The sequence below is a fragment of the Salmo salar genome, unplaced genomic scaffold (genome assembly GCF_905237065.1).
Source record: "Salmo salar unplaced genomic scaffold, Ssal_v3.1, whole genome shotgun sequence".
NCBI lineage: Eukaryota > Metazoa > Chordata > Actinopteri > Salmoniformes > Salmonidae > Salmo > Salmo salar.
The window spans coordinates 467,501-483,399 of NW_025547464.1; the positions used below are offsets into that span (position 1 = coordinate 467,501).

At 42.5% G+C, this 15,899-nt stretch overlaps 2 protein-coding genes across 2 annotated transcripts in view; both read right to left on the reverse strand.

The window, feature by feature from the left end:
* Positions 1-759, reverse strand: part of LOC123731880 (tripartite motif-containing protein 16-like) — a 7,218-nt gene extending 6,459 nt beyond the window's left edge. Inside the window, exon 1 of the mRNA XM_045711280.1 lies at positions 163-759. Coding sequence (XP_045567236.1) covers positions 163-759 — 597 coding nt within the window. The remainder of the gene's footprint in view (positions 1-162) is intronic.
* A 12,906-nt stretch (positions 760-13,665) lies between these two features.
* LOC123731881 (stonustoxin subunit beta) lies at positions 13,666-14,741 on the reverse strand (the record flags this gene model as incomplete). Its single annotated transcript, XM_045711281.1, has 1 exon — positions 13,666-14,741. A coding segment is annotated over one exon (537 nt), but the record flags the coding sequence as incomplete, so codon positions are not given.
* Positions 14,742-15,899: the final 1,158 nt, after the last annotated feature.

Sequence of the window (15,899 nt, forward strand, 5' to 3'; positions counted from 1 at the left end):
AATCTGGGTTGACATATCAATATACTCAAGGTTTGTGTTCATATTTGTTCTGCTGAGGATCCATTTCATTTCAATGATCTCATATTCAAACAGCCTTAGTTCCTACTGTATCTTTAATTCTTTGTTTATCAGACAGTCACCAACAAGTTGTTCTGGTCTTACCTGTTTCTCAGTCCTCTCTGCTGCAGCTGACACTGTATCATGGCCTTTATGTTCATCCATTGTACACTGATAACAGATACACTGCTGATCGGTACGACAGTAAACCTCCAGCAGTTTGTCATGATGAGAGCAGATCTTCTCCTGTAGTTGTGCGGTGGCTTTGACCAGCTTGTGCCTCTTCAAAGCAGGAAATTCGTAGTGAGATTGGAGGTGAGTCTCACAGTAAGAGGCCAGACACACCAGACAGGACATGAGGGCTTTCTGCTTTCTGGTCCCAGTGCAGAAATCACACGCCACATCTCTAGGTCCAGCATAGCACAGAGCAGGAGGGGGAGCAGCCTGGAGTCCTGTCTTCTTCAGTTTCTCCACCACCTCAGCCAACATGTTATTTTTACTCAGCGTAGGCCTCGGACTGAAGGTCTGTCTGCACTGAGGACAGCTATAGACCCCTTTCAGAACATCCTGATCCCAGCAGCCCTCAATACAGCTCCTACAGTAACTGTGTCCACAGGGGATGGTGACTGGTTCCTTCAGTAGATCCAGACAGACAGAACAACAGAACTGGTCCTGGTCCAGCAGAACTCCCTGTTGAGCCATTTGGACGGTTGTTCACTCTCACACAGACAGACGAGACAGAGACTCAGATCAGTTTCGTTTCCTCAGAAGACAGTTTGTGAAGGGGGATGGATTTCCTGGTTCTGCCAGAGGGGTGGGGTTAGAGGGAGGGAGGGGTTAGAGGAATGCAGGAAGAGAGAGAGGAACTGCAAGCAACATCAAGAGGGAGACAAATAGTTTTGTTCCAATGTTAGAGCCCTTAACATATAAATAGTGTTAACCCAGTATCAGTATCAATAGTGTTAACCCAGTATCAGTATCAATAGGGTTAACCCAGTATCAGTATCAATAGTGTTAACCCAGTATCAGTATCAATAGGGTTAACCCAGTATCAGTATCAATAGTGTTAACACAGTATCACAGAACAGGGCTCCGGGCAGCCGAGCGGAAATGGAGGAAAACTCGCCTCCCTGCGGACCTGGCATCCTTTCACTCCCTCCTCTCTACATTTTCCTCTTCTGTCTCTGCTGCTAAAGCCACTTTCTACCACTCTAAATTCCAAGCATCTGCCTCTAACCCTAGGAAGCTCTTTGCTACCTTCTCCTCCCTTCTGAATCCTCCTCCCCCTCCCCCCCCTCCTCCCTCTCTGCGGATGACTTCGTCAACCATTTTGAAAAGAAGGTTGACGATATCCGATCCTCGTTTGCTAAGTCAAACGACACCGCTGGTCCTGCTCACACTGCCCTACCCTGTGCTTTGACCTCTTTCTCCCCTCTCTCTCCAGATGAAATCTTGCGTCTTGTGACGGCCGGCCGCCCAACAACCTGCCCACTTGACCCTATCCCCTCCTCTCTTCTCCAGACCATTTCCGGAGACCTTCTCCCCTTCCTCACCTCGCTCATCAACTCATCCTTGACCGCTGGCTACGTACCTTCCGTCTTCAAGAGAGCGAGAGTTGCACCCCTTCTGAAAAAAACCTACACTCGATCTCTCCGATGTCAACAACTACAGACCAGTATCCCTTCTTTCTTTTCTCTCTAAAACTCTTGAACGTGCCGTCCTTGGCCAGCTCTCCTGCTATCTCTCTCAGAATGACCTTCTTGATCCTAATCAGTCAGGTTTCAAGACTGGGCATTCAACTGAGACTGCTCTTCTCTGTGTCACGGAGGCTCTCCGCTCTGCTAAAGCTAACTCTCTCTCCTCTGCTCTCATCCTCCTACACCTATCTGCTGCCTTTGATACTGTGAACCATCAGATCCTCCTCTCCACCCTCTCCGAGTTGGGCATCTCCGGCGCAGCCCACGCTTGGATTGCGTCCTACCTGACAGGTCGCTCCTACCAGGTGGCGTGGCGAGAATCTGTCTCCGCACCATGCGCTCTCACCACTGGTGTCCCCCAGGGCTCTGTTCTAGGCCCTCTCCTATTCTCGCTATACACCAAGTCACTTGGCTCTGTCATATCCTCACATGGTCTCTCCTATCATTGCTATGCAGACGACACACAATTAATCTTCTCCTTTCCCCCTTCTGATAACCAGGCGGCGAATCGCATCTCTGCATGTCTGTCAGACATATCAGTGTGGATGACGGATCACCACCTCAAGCTGAACCTCGGCAAGACGGAGCTGCTCTTCCTCCCGGGGAAGGACTGCCCGTTCCATGATCTCGCCATCACGGTTGACAACTCCCTTGTGTCCTCCTCCCAGAGTGCTAAGAACCTTGGCGTGATCCTGGACAACACCCTGTCGTTCTCCACTAACATCAAGGCGGTGACCCGATCCTGTAGGTTCATGCTCTACAACATTCGCAGAGTACGACCCTGCCTCACACAGGAAGCGGCGCAGGTCCTAATCCAGGCACTTGTCATCTCCCGTCTGGATTACTGCAACTCGCTGTTGGCTGGGCTCCCTGCCTGTGCCATTAAACCCCTACAACTCATCCAGAACGCCGCAGCCCGTCTGGTGTTCAACCTTCCCAAGTTCTCTCACGTCACCCCACTCCTCCGCTCTCTCCACTGGCTTCCAGTTGAAGCTCGCATCCGCTACAAGACCATGGTGATTGCCTACGGAGCTGTGAAGGGAACGGCACCTCCATACCTTCAGGCTCTGATCAGGCCCTACACCCAAACAAGGGCACTGCGTTCATCCACCTCTGGCCTGCTGGCCCCCCTACCTCTGAGGAAGCACAGTTCCCGCTCAGCCCAGTCAAAACTGTTCGCTGCTCTGACACCCCAATGGTGGAACAAGCTCCCTCACGACGCCAGGACAGCGGAGTCAATCACCACCTTCCGGAGACACCTGAAACCCCACCTCTTTAAGGAATACCTAGGATAGGATAAAGTAATCCTTCTAACCCCCCCCTTAAAAGATTTAGATGCACTATTGTAAAGTGGTTGTTCCACTGGATATCATAAGGTGAATGCACCAATTTGTAAGTCGCTCTGGATAAGAGCGTCTGCTAAATGACTTAAATGTAATGTAAATGTATCAGTATAAATAGTGTTAACCCAGTATCAGTATCAATAGGGTTAACCCAGTATCAGTATCAATAGTGTTAACCCAGTATCAGTATCAATAGGGTTAACCCAGAATCAGTATCAATAGTGTTAACCCAGTATCAGTATCAATAGGGTTAACCCAGTATCAGTATTAATAGCGTTAACCCAGTATCAGTATAAATAGGGTTAATCCAGTATCAGTATAAATAGTGTTAACCCAGTATCAGTATCAATAGTGTTAACCCAGTATCAGTATAAATACTGTTAACCCAGTATCAGTATCAATAGGGTTAACCCAGTATCAGTATTAATAGGGTTAACCCAGTATCAGTATTAATAGGGTTAACCCAGTATCAGTATAAATAGTGTTAACCCAGTATCAGTATCAATAGGGTTAACCCAGTATCAGTATCAATAGTGTTAACCCGGTATCAGTATCAATAGGGTTAACCCAGTATCAGTATCAATAGGGTTAACCCAGTATCTGTATAAATAGTGTTAACCCAGTATCAGTATCAATAGGGTTAACCCAGTATCAGTATTAATAGGGTTAACCCAGTATCAGTATTAATAGGGTTAACCCAGTATCAGTATAAATAGGGTTAACCCAGTATCAGTATAAATAGGGTTAACCCAGTATCAGTATTTGTAGGGTTAACCCAGTATCAATAGTGTTAACCCAGTATCAGTATCAATAGGGTTAACCCAGTATCAGTATCAATAGGGTTAACCCAGTATCAGTATCAATAGTGTTAACCCAGTATCAGTATCAACAGTGTTAACCCAGTATCGGAATCAATAGTGTTAACCCAGTATCAGTATTAATAGGGTTAACCCAGTATCAATAGTGTTAACCCAGTATCAGTATCAATAGGGTTAACCCAGTATCAGTATCAATAGGGTTAACCCAGTATCAGTATCAATAGTGTTAACCCAGTATCAGTATCAATAGTGTTAACCCAGTATCAATATCAATAGGGTTAACCCAGTATCAGTATCAATAGTGTTAACCCAGTATCAGTATCAATAGTGTTAACCCAGTATCAATATCAATAGGGTTAACCCAGTATCAGTATCAATAGGGTTAACCCAGTATCAATATCAACAGTGTTAACCCATTATGGTATCAATAGTGTTAACCCAGTATCAGTATTAATAGGGTTAACCCAGTATCAGTATCAATAGGGTTAACCCAGAATCAGTATTAATAGTGTGAACCCAGTATCAGTATCAATAGGGTTAACCCAGTATCAGTATCAATAGTGTTAACCCAGTATCAATATCAATAGTGTTAACCCCGTATCAATATCAATAGGGTTAACCCAGTATCAGTATTAATAGTGTTAACCCAGTATCAGTATCAATAGGGTTAACCCAGTATCAGTATCAATAGTGTTAACCCAGTATCAGTATCAATAGGGTTAACCCAGTATCAGTATTAATAGGGTTAACCCAGTATCAGTATAAATAGGGTTAACCCAGTATCAGTATTAATAGGGTTAACCCAGTATCAGTATTAATAGTGTTAACCCAGTATCAGTATTAATAGTGTTAACCCAGTATCAGTATTAATAGGGTTAACCCAGTATCAGTATCAATAGGGTTAACCCAGTATCAGTATCAATAGGGTTAACCCAGTATCAATATCAATAGTTTTAACCCAGTATCGGGATATCAATAGTGTTAACCCAGTATCAGTATTAATAGGGTTAACCCAGTATCAGTATCAATAGGGTTAACCCAGTATCAGTATTAATAGGGTTAACCCAGTATCAGTATCAATAGTGTTAACCCAGTATCAGTATCAATAGTGTTAACCCAGTATCAGTATCAATAGGGTTAACCCAGTATCAGTATCAATAGTGTTAACCCAGTATCAGTATCAATAGTGTTAACCCAGTATCAATATCAATAGGGTTAACCCAGTATCAGTATAAATAGGGTTAACCCAGTATCAGTATTAATAGGGTTAACCCAGTATCAGTATTAATAGGGTTAACCCAGTATCAGTATTAATAGGGTTAACCCAGTATCAGTATTAATAGTGTTAACCCAGTATCAGTATCAATAGGGTTAACCCAGTATCACTATGTTAATTAGTCCCGTGCTTCGACTACTCAGACCCCTCACACATCCGGTCCATTCTGATGTTCTCACAGACACCATACCACTTCTGACACCAATGTAGCAAACAGCTGGGCAGGGAAGTGAACCCAGGTCTCACATGTAAAAGGCCAACAACCTCCGCATCGCGCCATTGGCACCAATTGGGTCACTTAGTTGGAATTGTGAAGTGGCTCAATTACATTATCATATGAAATGTAGAGAATCACTACACTATAGAGGAACTATGATATAAATACATTATCATATGAAATGTAGAGGATCACTACACTATAGAGGAACTATGATATAAATACATTATCATATGAAATGTAGAGGATCACTACACTATAGTGGAACTATGATACAATTACATTATCATATGAAATGTAGAGGATCACTACACTATAGAGGAACTATGATACAATTACATTATCATATGAAATGTAGAGAATCACTACACTTTAGAGGAACTATGATACAATTACATTATCATATGAAATGTTAAATGTAGAACTATAATATATGAATATTGATATATTGAATTTGACTTGACCACGTCCAGTCAGCTCCATTTTGTATGATTAAACTGACACCAACCTGTCTCAGTAGTAGTAGACTGTTAGGAGTGTTTTACTGTCATTCACTATACTAACATTACACCAACCTGTCTCAGTAGTAGTAGACTGTCAGGAGTGTTTTACTGTCATTCACTATACTAACATTACATTTAATTTATCTACACACTTTACAATAATCCCTGGCAGGATTCTCACCTTGAAACTTCATTGCGATTTTTTTCTGTTCTGTTGTGTATATTCTGATGGGTGAGGCCTGAGCTGGAATGTGAAGCTAACTGAAGCTGGCTAACTTTAGAAAACCAGTATATCAAGCCTGTATCATAGTATACCCCTCAGGCTACGTTCAGGTTTCAGCAAGAGGCAGGTATCAACATGCCGAGTCGTAGGCGACAACCTGGGTCGTATTCATTATTTTACTCCACAGCCAACAGTTTTAAGATGTTAAATAAAACATAAACTGTTTACTCTGAACGCTGTACAATGTGACCTAAACGGTTTCTGTTGCCAAACGTTTTGCTACGGTGGGCACTAATGAATACACACAAACTGTTTTGAGGAAGTGTAAGTTGTTGTTAGTCTCTCCACAATATTTTTGTCTCTCTTTCACACAACATACCTCCCTGAGTGAAAAGAGTTAACTGTAGATTATAAAGAGAACATGTTTGTTTGCTGCTTGTTGTGTTTTAAGCCTGTTTTGAGAAGACAAGTCTATAGACCTATGATACAGTACACTCTTAGAATAAAGGGTTCCAAACGGGTCCTCCGGCCGTCCCCATAGGAGAACGCTTTTGGGTTCCAGGTAGAACCCTTCTGGCTTCCATGTAGAACCCTCTGTGGAAAGGGTTCTTCACGGAACCCAAAAGTGTTCTACCTAGTACCAAAAAAAGGGTTCTACAAAGGGTTCTCCTATGGGGACAGCCAAAGAACCCTTTTAGATTGTAGATAGTGTAGGAGCGATCACCCTGGGGCACACAGATGGGCACAGAACGAATTCACCCCACGCATCTAATTTTATTCATAATAACAATGTTAAGAAAAGTATGTTCAGTGGTTTCAAACCAAATTACATAGGAAAGAGGAGCTCATTGTAATTTAGAAAACAAATTTTACGATATTTTGAAAGACGATTTACAACTTATACATAAAAATATACAAATTGTAAAATAACCACAATATACGAATATATGAACAATATGTTTTTGAATTTGACTTGCCTACGCCCAGTTAGCGCCATTTTGTATGATTGAACTGTCACATAACTGTCCCAGGTGAAATGGACTTTTAGATCTGAGTGTTTTACTGTCATCCAGTATAATAAAATAAAACCATACATTTAATTTCTCTACACACTTTACAATAATCACTGGGAAGATTCTTACCTTGTAGCCTGAATTCACAACCAGAACATGTCAAGTCATTGAGATATTTTCCGTTGTGCTGAGAGAGCACCTTCCTGATAACAAGTGGCTCTGTATCTATGTTCTAGGTGCAGTTGATCTTTGGATGCAATAATATCTGGTCAAAGTCTAGTGACACAACACCATAGTATATTATAAACATAACAGCAGTTGGCCAGAAAAGGCCATGACATACTATAACATGTAGGATCATTATGATGGATCCAGTTTCAACATATCTCTAACTTTGAAGTATACAATGGGATCCCAATTTATTGACAACCTTGATAAAGATTTGCATAAATGACTGTATAAAACAAATAATTAAAATACTGAGGTAAATTGTATGCTCAAACAAAATGGGGAAATTAAATGATTTTATACGAATACAAATGCTCAGAGAAAGACAATTTGTTGGTAGAGCATGGTGTTTGCAACGCCAGGGTTGTGGGTTCGATTCCCACGGGGGGCCTGCACAGAAGAAAAAAAAATGTATGAAATGTATGCATTCACTACTGTAAGTCGCTCTGGATAAGAGTGTCTGCTAAATGACAAAAAATGTAAAAATGTTTAACTTGTTGGGGATAGGGGCAGTATTTGCACGGCTGGATAAAAAAACGTACCCGATTTAATCTGGTTACTACTCCTGCCCAGTAACTAGAATATGTATATACTTATTGGCTTTGGATAGAAAACACCCTAAAGTTTCTGAAACGGTTTGAATGGTGTCTGTGAGTATAACAGAACTCATTTGGCAGGCAAAAACCTGAGAAGATTTCATGCAGGAAGTGGCCTGTCTGACAAGGTGTTGTTGTTCTTGCCTCGTTTATTGAAGAGTCAGGATCTTAGCTGTAACGTGACACTTCCTACGGCTCCAATAGGCTCTCAGAGCCCGGGAAAAAGCTGAACGATGTCGAGGCAGCCCCAGGCTGAAACACATTATCGCCTTTGCCAAGTGGCCGATCAGAGGACAAAGGAATTAGGCGCGTGCCCGACTTCGACCCAGTGATTTCTTTTCTTTCGGCTGTTTACCTAATTGCAGATTCCCGGTCGTAATATTATCGCTTTTTTACGAGAAAAATTGCATAAAAATTGATTTTAAACAGCGGTTGACATGCTTCGAAGTATGGTAATGAAATATTTAGAAATCTTTTGTCACGAAATGCGCCGTGCGCACGACCCTTATTTACCATTCGGATAGTGTCTAGAACGCATCGAACAAAACGCCGCTGTTGGAACATAACTATGGATTATTTTGGACCAAACCAACATTTGTTATTGAAGTAGAAGTCCTGGGAGTGCATTCTGACGAAGAACAGGAAAGGTAATCAAAACTTTTCTAATAGTAAATCTGACTTTGGTGAGTGCTAAACTTGGTGGCTGTCTAAATAGCTAGCCCTGTGATGCCGGGCTATCTACTTAGAATATTGCAAAATGTGCTTTCACCCGAAAAGCTATTTTAAAATCGGACATATCGAGTGCATAGAGGAGCTCTGTATCTATAATTCTTAAAATAATTGTTATGCTTTTTGTGAACATTTATCGTGAGTAATTTATATGAACTTGATTGTTCACAAAAAACATAACAATTATTTTAAGAATTATAGGTTAACTTACACAGCGACTCAACTTTCATAGAAGTTGTTCAGGAAACCTAAACCCGATGCTAAACCTTAAAACTTACTTCATATATGATGCAGGAGCCAAGCCTGAAAAGAGCTGGTGGAGCTGTGGAAATATTCTCTCTTCTTCTTCTGTATCTCGCAACCAACATTAATATTCTCTTTTCCTCGTCCTCGATTTGAACGTAAAAATAAATGCTTCTTTCAACAAAAGGTGAAATGACATGTCAATCAGCATCAAACTGCCAGTAGCGAATGACATTTTGGGGAGGCACTGGACACCCCTGACATCTGAATGCCACCTCGGACACCCCTCAAACTCCGCCCCTGTTGTAATACGGCCTGGATTCGAACCAGGGTGTCTGTACTGATCCTCTAGCACTGAGATGCAGTGCCTTAGATCGGTGAGCCACTCAGGAGCCCTAGAGATGTAAATAAATGGTGTTTCTTTAAAAAGATGGACCTGGCTGACATGGACGGTTTCCTCACCTTATTCTCCTTGTGGTTATCCATGGTTGTTGGTTATTTACCGGGTAACAACAAGTGAAAACGAAACAAGGACTGAAGCACTCCTTATTTTACTCAATTAGCGAATGAATGAAATGATGTTTCTTTGAAAAGATGGGCGTCTGATATGAAACATACATACCAGGGTAAAGGATCCACAGACACAATCTGATATGAAACATACATACAAGGGTAAAGGATCCACAGACACAGAGGCTGATATGAAACATACATACAAGGGGAAAGGATCCACAGAGTCTGATATGAAACATACATACAAGGGGAAAGGATCCACAGACACAGAGGCTGATTATCTTTCTGCACATCTCTTTATTTACAACGCTGGTTGCCATGGTTAACACAAACACAGGACATTAAGTGCTACCTGAATTGACTCAGAATAGTAACATAAGTATAGTCCTACAGTGAGGTCACAGAGAGGTCAAACAGGTGTGTGTGTTAGTCAGATTACCCAGTGTCCACAGCAACACTATTGATGATTCTCTACTCCCAGTGTAGTGGTGTACTGTGGTCTTAGTCCCCCCCTCATTACCATTATTTACCATGACGTCTCTATGAAAAGTCATCTGACCATAGAGTCTTGAAGTGTTAATACTTTCTGGATCTTGTCAGAGCCTGCTGGACATTAAAACTGGTTCTTCCCTTATTGAAATGGTGAATAAAGGAACACACAGCTTTCATTTTCAATAAAGACAAAATGAAGAAAAGTTTAGAGAGTTAATGTATGATTTAATACGGCCTGTACCTCTGTATTGCAGCAAGTCAAATAAAGATGAGTGGAAACAGGAAGTGTGACTTCTTTCCCTAAAGTGAACATTGGAGACATGACTCTGATCATACTGTCCCTTTAATAGTGGAGACATAACTCTGATCATTCTCCTGTATAGATACTGTTCCTATCATAGTGGCTTTTAGACTGGTCCCGTTACTGCTATGAATTCAATGCCACATTTCAGATTTCTCCTATATTACCAGTTAGCAGAGTACCTTCTAGGAGCGGAGAAAATGCATTTCTCTAGACAATTGGAACACCTGGACCAAATGCCTTGTATAAAGTCCTGCACTTAATGTTGGAATCAGGTATGTTATATTATCTGTTGACAGTCTGAATGAATACATTGATAAATGCCTCTAACCACAGATAACATCTACAGACTGTGCAGGGTGTCTGGGTAAAGAACAACATCTGATGAAACTACGGAAACCAAAATATAAATGCAACATACAACAATTTCAAACATTTACTGAGTTACAGTTCATATAAGGACATTGGTAATTTGAAGAAGTATTCAGAAACATATTCTATTCTAACTTACAATAAAAGTGAAGTGACTCCAAAATGACAGGACATTATTCACCATTCAGTTTCTATTAGGAAAAACATCATCCAAAACACAACCAAGACAAACTGCAAATTAATTCAACAAGTTTGTAGAGTCACAAACTATATGTAGTTAAGGAGAAGTGTATCTTTAAAATGGTGTAAAATAGTCGTATGTTTGAGAACTTTGAATTATGACATTTTGTTGTTTTGAATTTGGCGCTCTGATTTTCACTGGCTGTTGAATAGTGTTAACCGTGGGTGGGACGGTAGCGTCCCACCTGCCCAAGTGAGGTTAATCACTGCAAGCAAGGAAAATGGGACCAAATACTAAAGGTGAGATTGGCTGGAAGACCAACAAAGTCCCTGTCCCCGAGGTGAAGAGGACACCTCCAGTCTATGGGTCTGGTCCCCTGGCTAGGATGGAAACTAATACCTCCAGTCTATGGGTCTGGTCCCCTGGCCAGGATGGAAACTAATACCTCCAGTCTATGGGTCTGGTCCCCTGGCCAGGATGGAAACTAATACCTCCAGTCTATGGGTCTGGTCCCCTGGCCAGGATGGAAACTAATACCTCCAGTCTATGGGTCTGGTCCCCTGGCCAGGATGGAAACTAATACCTCCAGTCTATGGGTCTGGTCCCCTGGCCAGGATGGAAACCAATACCTCCAGTCTATGGGTCTGGTCCCCTGGCCAGGATGGAAACTAATACCTCCAGTCTATGGGTCTGGTCCCCTGGCCAGGATGGAAACTAATACCTCCAGTCTATGGGTCTGGTCCCCTGGCCAGGATGGAAACTAATACCTCCAGTCTATGGGTCTGGTCCCCTGGCCAGGATGGAAACTAATACCTCCAGTCTATGGGTCTGGTCCCCTGGCCAGGATGGAAACTAATACCTCCAGTCTATGGGTCTGGTCCCCTGGCCAGGATGGAAACTAATACCTCCAGTCTATGGGTCTGGTCCCCTGGCCAGGATGGAAACTAATACCTCCAGTCTATGGGTCTGGTCCCCTGGCCAGGATGGAAACTAATACCTCCAGTCTATGGGTCTGGTCCCCTGGCCAGGATGGAAACTAATACCTCCAGTCTATGGGTCTGGTCCCCTGGCCAGGATGGAAACTAATACCTCCAGTCTATGGGTCTGGTCCCCTGGCTAGGATGGAAACTAATACCTCCAGTCTATGGGTCTGGTCCCCTGGCCAGGATGGAAACTAATACCTCCAGTCTATGGGTCTGGTCCCCTGGCCAGGATGGAAACTAATACCTCCAGTCTATGGGTCTGGTCCCCTGGACAGGATGGAAACTAATACCTCCAGTCTATGGGTCTGGTCCCCTGGCCAGGATGGAAACTAATACCTCCAGTCTATGGGTCTGGTCCCCTGGCCAGGATGGAAACTAATACCTCCAGTCTATGGGTCTGGTCCCCTGGCCAGGATGGAAACTAATACCTCCAGTCTATGGGTCTGGTCCCCTGGCCAGGATGGAAACTAATACCTCCAGTCTATGGGTCTGGTCCCCTGGCCAGGATGGAAACTAATACCTCCAGTCTATGGGTCTGGTCCCCTGGCCAGGATGGAAACTAATACCTCCAGTCTATGGGTCTGGTCCCCTGGCCAGGATGGAAACTAATACCTCCAGTCTATGGGTCTGGTCCCCTGGCCAGGATGGAAACTAATACCTCCAGTCTATGGGTCTGGTCCCCTGGACAGGATGGAAACTAATACCTCCAGTCTATGGGTCTGGTCCCCTGGCCAGGATGGAAACTAATACCTCCAGTCTATGGGTCTGGTCCCCTGGCCAGGATGGAAACTAATACCTCCAGTCTATGGGTCTGGTCCCCTGGCTAGGATGGAAACTAATACCTCCAGTCTATGGGTCTGGTCCCCTGGCCAGGATGGAAACTAATACCTCCAGTCTATGGGTCTGGTCCCCTGGCCAGGATGGAAACTAATACCTCCAGTCTATGGGTCTGGTCCCCTGGACAGGATGGAAACTAATACCTCCAGTCTATGGGTCTGGTCCCCTGGCCAGGATGGAAACTAATACCTCCAGTCTATGGGTCTGGTCCCCTGGCCAGGATGGAAACTAATACCTCCAGTCTATGGGTCTGGTCCCCTGGACAGGATGGAAACTAATACCTCCAGTCTATGGGTCTGGTCCCCTGGACAGGGCTAGATATTACCTGGATGGAAACCAATACTTCCACTCTTTCAGGTTGTTGATGAGGTCACATGAAGAAGTACATGGTCCTCGCCTGCAAAGAGGACATCATCCAAGAGGTATTAGAAGTCTGTGATCAGAGATAAGAGAGGACAAAATCCCAGAGGTATTAGAGGTAATTGTATTTATGATATATTTATGTATGGATCCCCATTAGCTGCTGCAGGAGCTACTCTTCCTGGGGTTCGGCAACATTTCAAAAATATGACAATACATTAACAATATATTTCACAACACACGATGTGTGCCCTCAGGCCCCTACTCCACTACCTATCTACAACACCTAATCCATGTGTATGTGTGTTTGTACAGCATCATACAGTAGTGAAAACAGAATGATTAGTGTCCTGTTTTGTGTGAATTTAAAAGCTTCCTCTTCAACTGAATTAGACCCATTTCTATGTACTGAACACAACCCTTGTTACTGTACTGTCATATTGTGATCAATATTAAAACATTTCCACCTCTCTTCTTCCATCTATTACTGTACTGTCATATTGTGATCAATATTAAAACATTTCCACCTCTCTTCTTCCATCTATTACTGTACTGTCATATTGTGATCAATATTAAAACATTTCCACCTCTCTTCTTCCATCTATTACTGTACTGTCATATTCTGATCAATATTAAAACATTTCCACCTCTCTTCTTCCATCTATTACTGTACTGTCATATTCTGATCAATATTAAAACATTTCCACCTCTCTTCTTCCATCTATTACTGTACTGTCATATTGTGATCAATATTAAAACATTTCCACCTCTCTTCTTCCATCTGGTTGATGACCCTTTATTAGTCACATCTGGCACATCATTTCATTCAGTTGAATTGAGTTTATACACAAACCAGATTGTTGTGTCAAGAATTTGACAAATAAACATTCTACAATATTTACAAACACTAAGAAGCAAAATAACAACCAGATCAGTGATGTGTAAATGAAACCAGTTTAACAACACAGTGGGGTGATTGATTATATTAACCTGTCTGGGAACCTGGGACGCTACAATATTTACAAACCCAATAACAACCAGATCAGTGATGTGTAAATGAAACCAGTTTAACAACACAGTGGGGTAATTCATTCTATTAATGACTATTCACTTAGGTGGTGTATAATCATGAATATTTAGATATAATAATAACATTTTATCTCATGACTAGAGAGATATTCTACATTGTTGCTCCAGTGTGTCTTACTGAACATGACCCTGATTAGAGTGAAACATCATGTTGTGTTTGACACAGAGACACTGAGGTGTCATACCAAAGCCTAAACCCTGGGTAGAGGGGCTCAGTGAATGTGGAGGTGAATGTGATCAGGTGGGTCAGTGTGTCAGAGGAGGCTCTATAGAAGGACAGAGTGCCGGCTGGCCAGTCCAGATACACTCCTACTCTGTGGGAGCTGGAGGAGGGGACGTCTATGGTAGTGGGATTATTATTATGCCTGGCAGAGTAACTGTTGTCAGAGCAGAACAGACTCCAGGACTTGTCATTGTATCCAAGCCAACAGTCATCATCCCTTCCTCTCCTGTTGATTCCTTTATATGTCACTCCTATACCAGCCCCCATTATCCCACTCCACTCTACCTCCCAGTAACAGCGCCCAGTCAGACCCTCTCTACACAGCACCTGTCTACAGACCTTAAATCTCTCTGGGTGATCAGGATACGGCTGCTTCTCTCTCCTACATGTCACCTTTCTGTTCTCCTCAGACAGAGAGAGGCGTCTGTTTACTGTGTTTAGGTCCAGTGTGAGATCACAGACATCTGATGGATGAAACCAGACACAATATTAGAAATCATCATCATTCACATTAGAATGTTAACTCACTTTTCACTAATTCATTTAATGTAGATGTTTCTAGGTATCAAAAGGAGAAGTTAAGGTAACTTGAGACTTGTTGAATGATCATATGTTATACTGTATGGTAATATAATACACACTTATTCACAATAATTACACACACACACACTGTCATATCAAGTCTTTGTAAACGTTGGTGTCCCTGATTTCTGCTTCTGTAGAACTACAGATGATATTTAATATGACCAAGTCAGTAATGATGATGGTCTTTGACTTAACTTGAATTAAGACTTATTCTTAGTCATATTCTTCACAGCAGTCAACTTACATTTTCTAATCCCAGGTTTCATTCTGTTCTCTCCACCATGTTCCACACTGTAGCGGTAAGCAGAAAAACAGACAGTCATTGAGGGATACACCTGAAACACACACACACACACACACACACACACACACACACACACACACACACACACACACACACACACACACACACACACACACACACACACACACACACACACACACACACACACACAGTCAGCATATAACTTTGTCCAAGTGGTGGTCAGAATGTTTGTCTTAACTAGCCTGAGAAGTCAAACATGTCTGATATGAACATTGACATAAACCCTCTACATACTTGAGTTTCTCCAGTCTGCAGTGTGGATCCTCCAGTCCAGCAGAGAGCAGTCTGACTCCTGAGTCTCCTGGGTGATTGTAGCTCAGGTCCAGCTCTCTCAGGTGTGAGGGGTTTGACCTCAGAGCTGAGACCAGAGAAGCACAGCCTTCCTCTGTGACTAGACAGCCTGACAGCCTGCAAAGAGTCAAATCATATTAAAATCACACTGCTATTCTTTGGTGGTGAAAATAGTGGCAGTATATTTCTTCAACATATTCAGATACATCAGTGTCCTGAAAACTTCCATATCTATACATACATTAACGTACGTTAATATAAATTACAGATTGTCAAAGTTTTGCCTGCAGATAGAAACATGTAAAATACAAATATTTGAGTAGACTGACCAGACCAGTTTAAAAGCAGTATCAGTCAAAAGACAGACAGTGAGGTATCAGATTTAGATTGTATTGAGTATACAG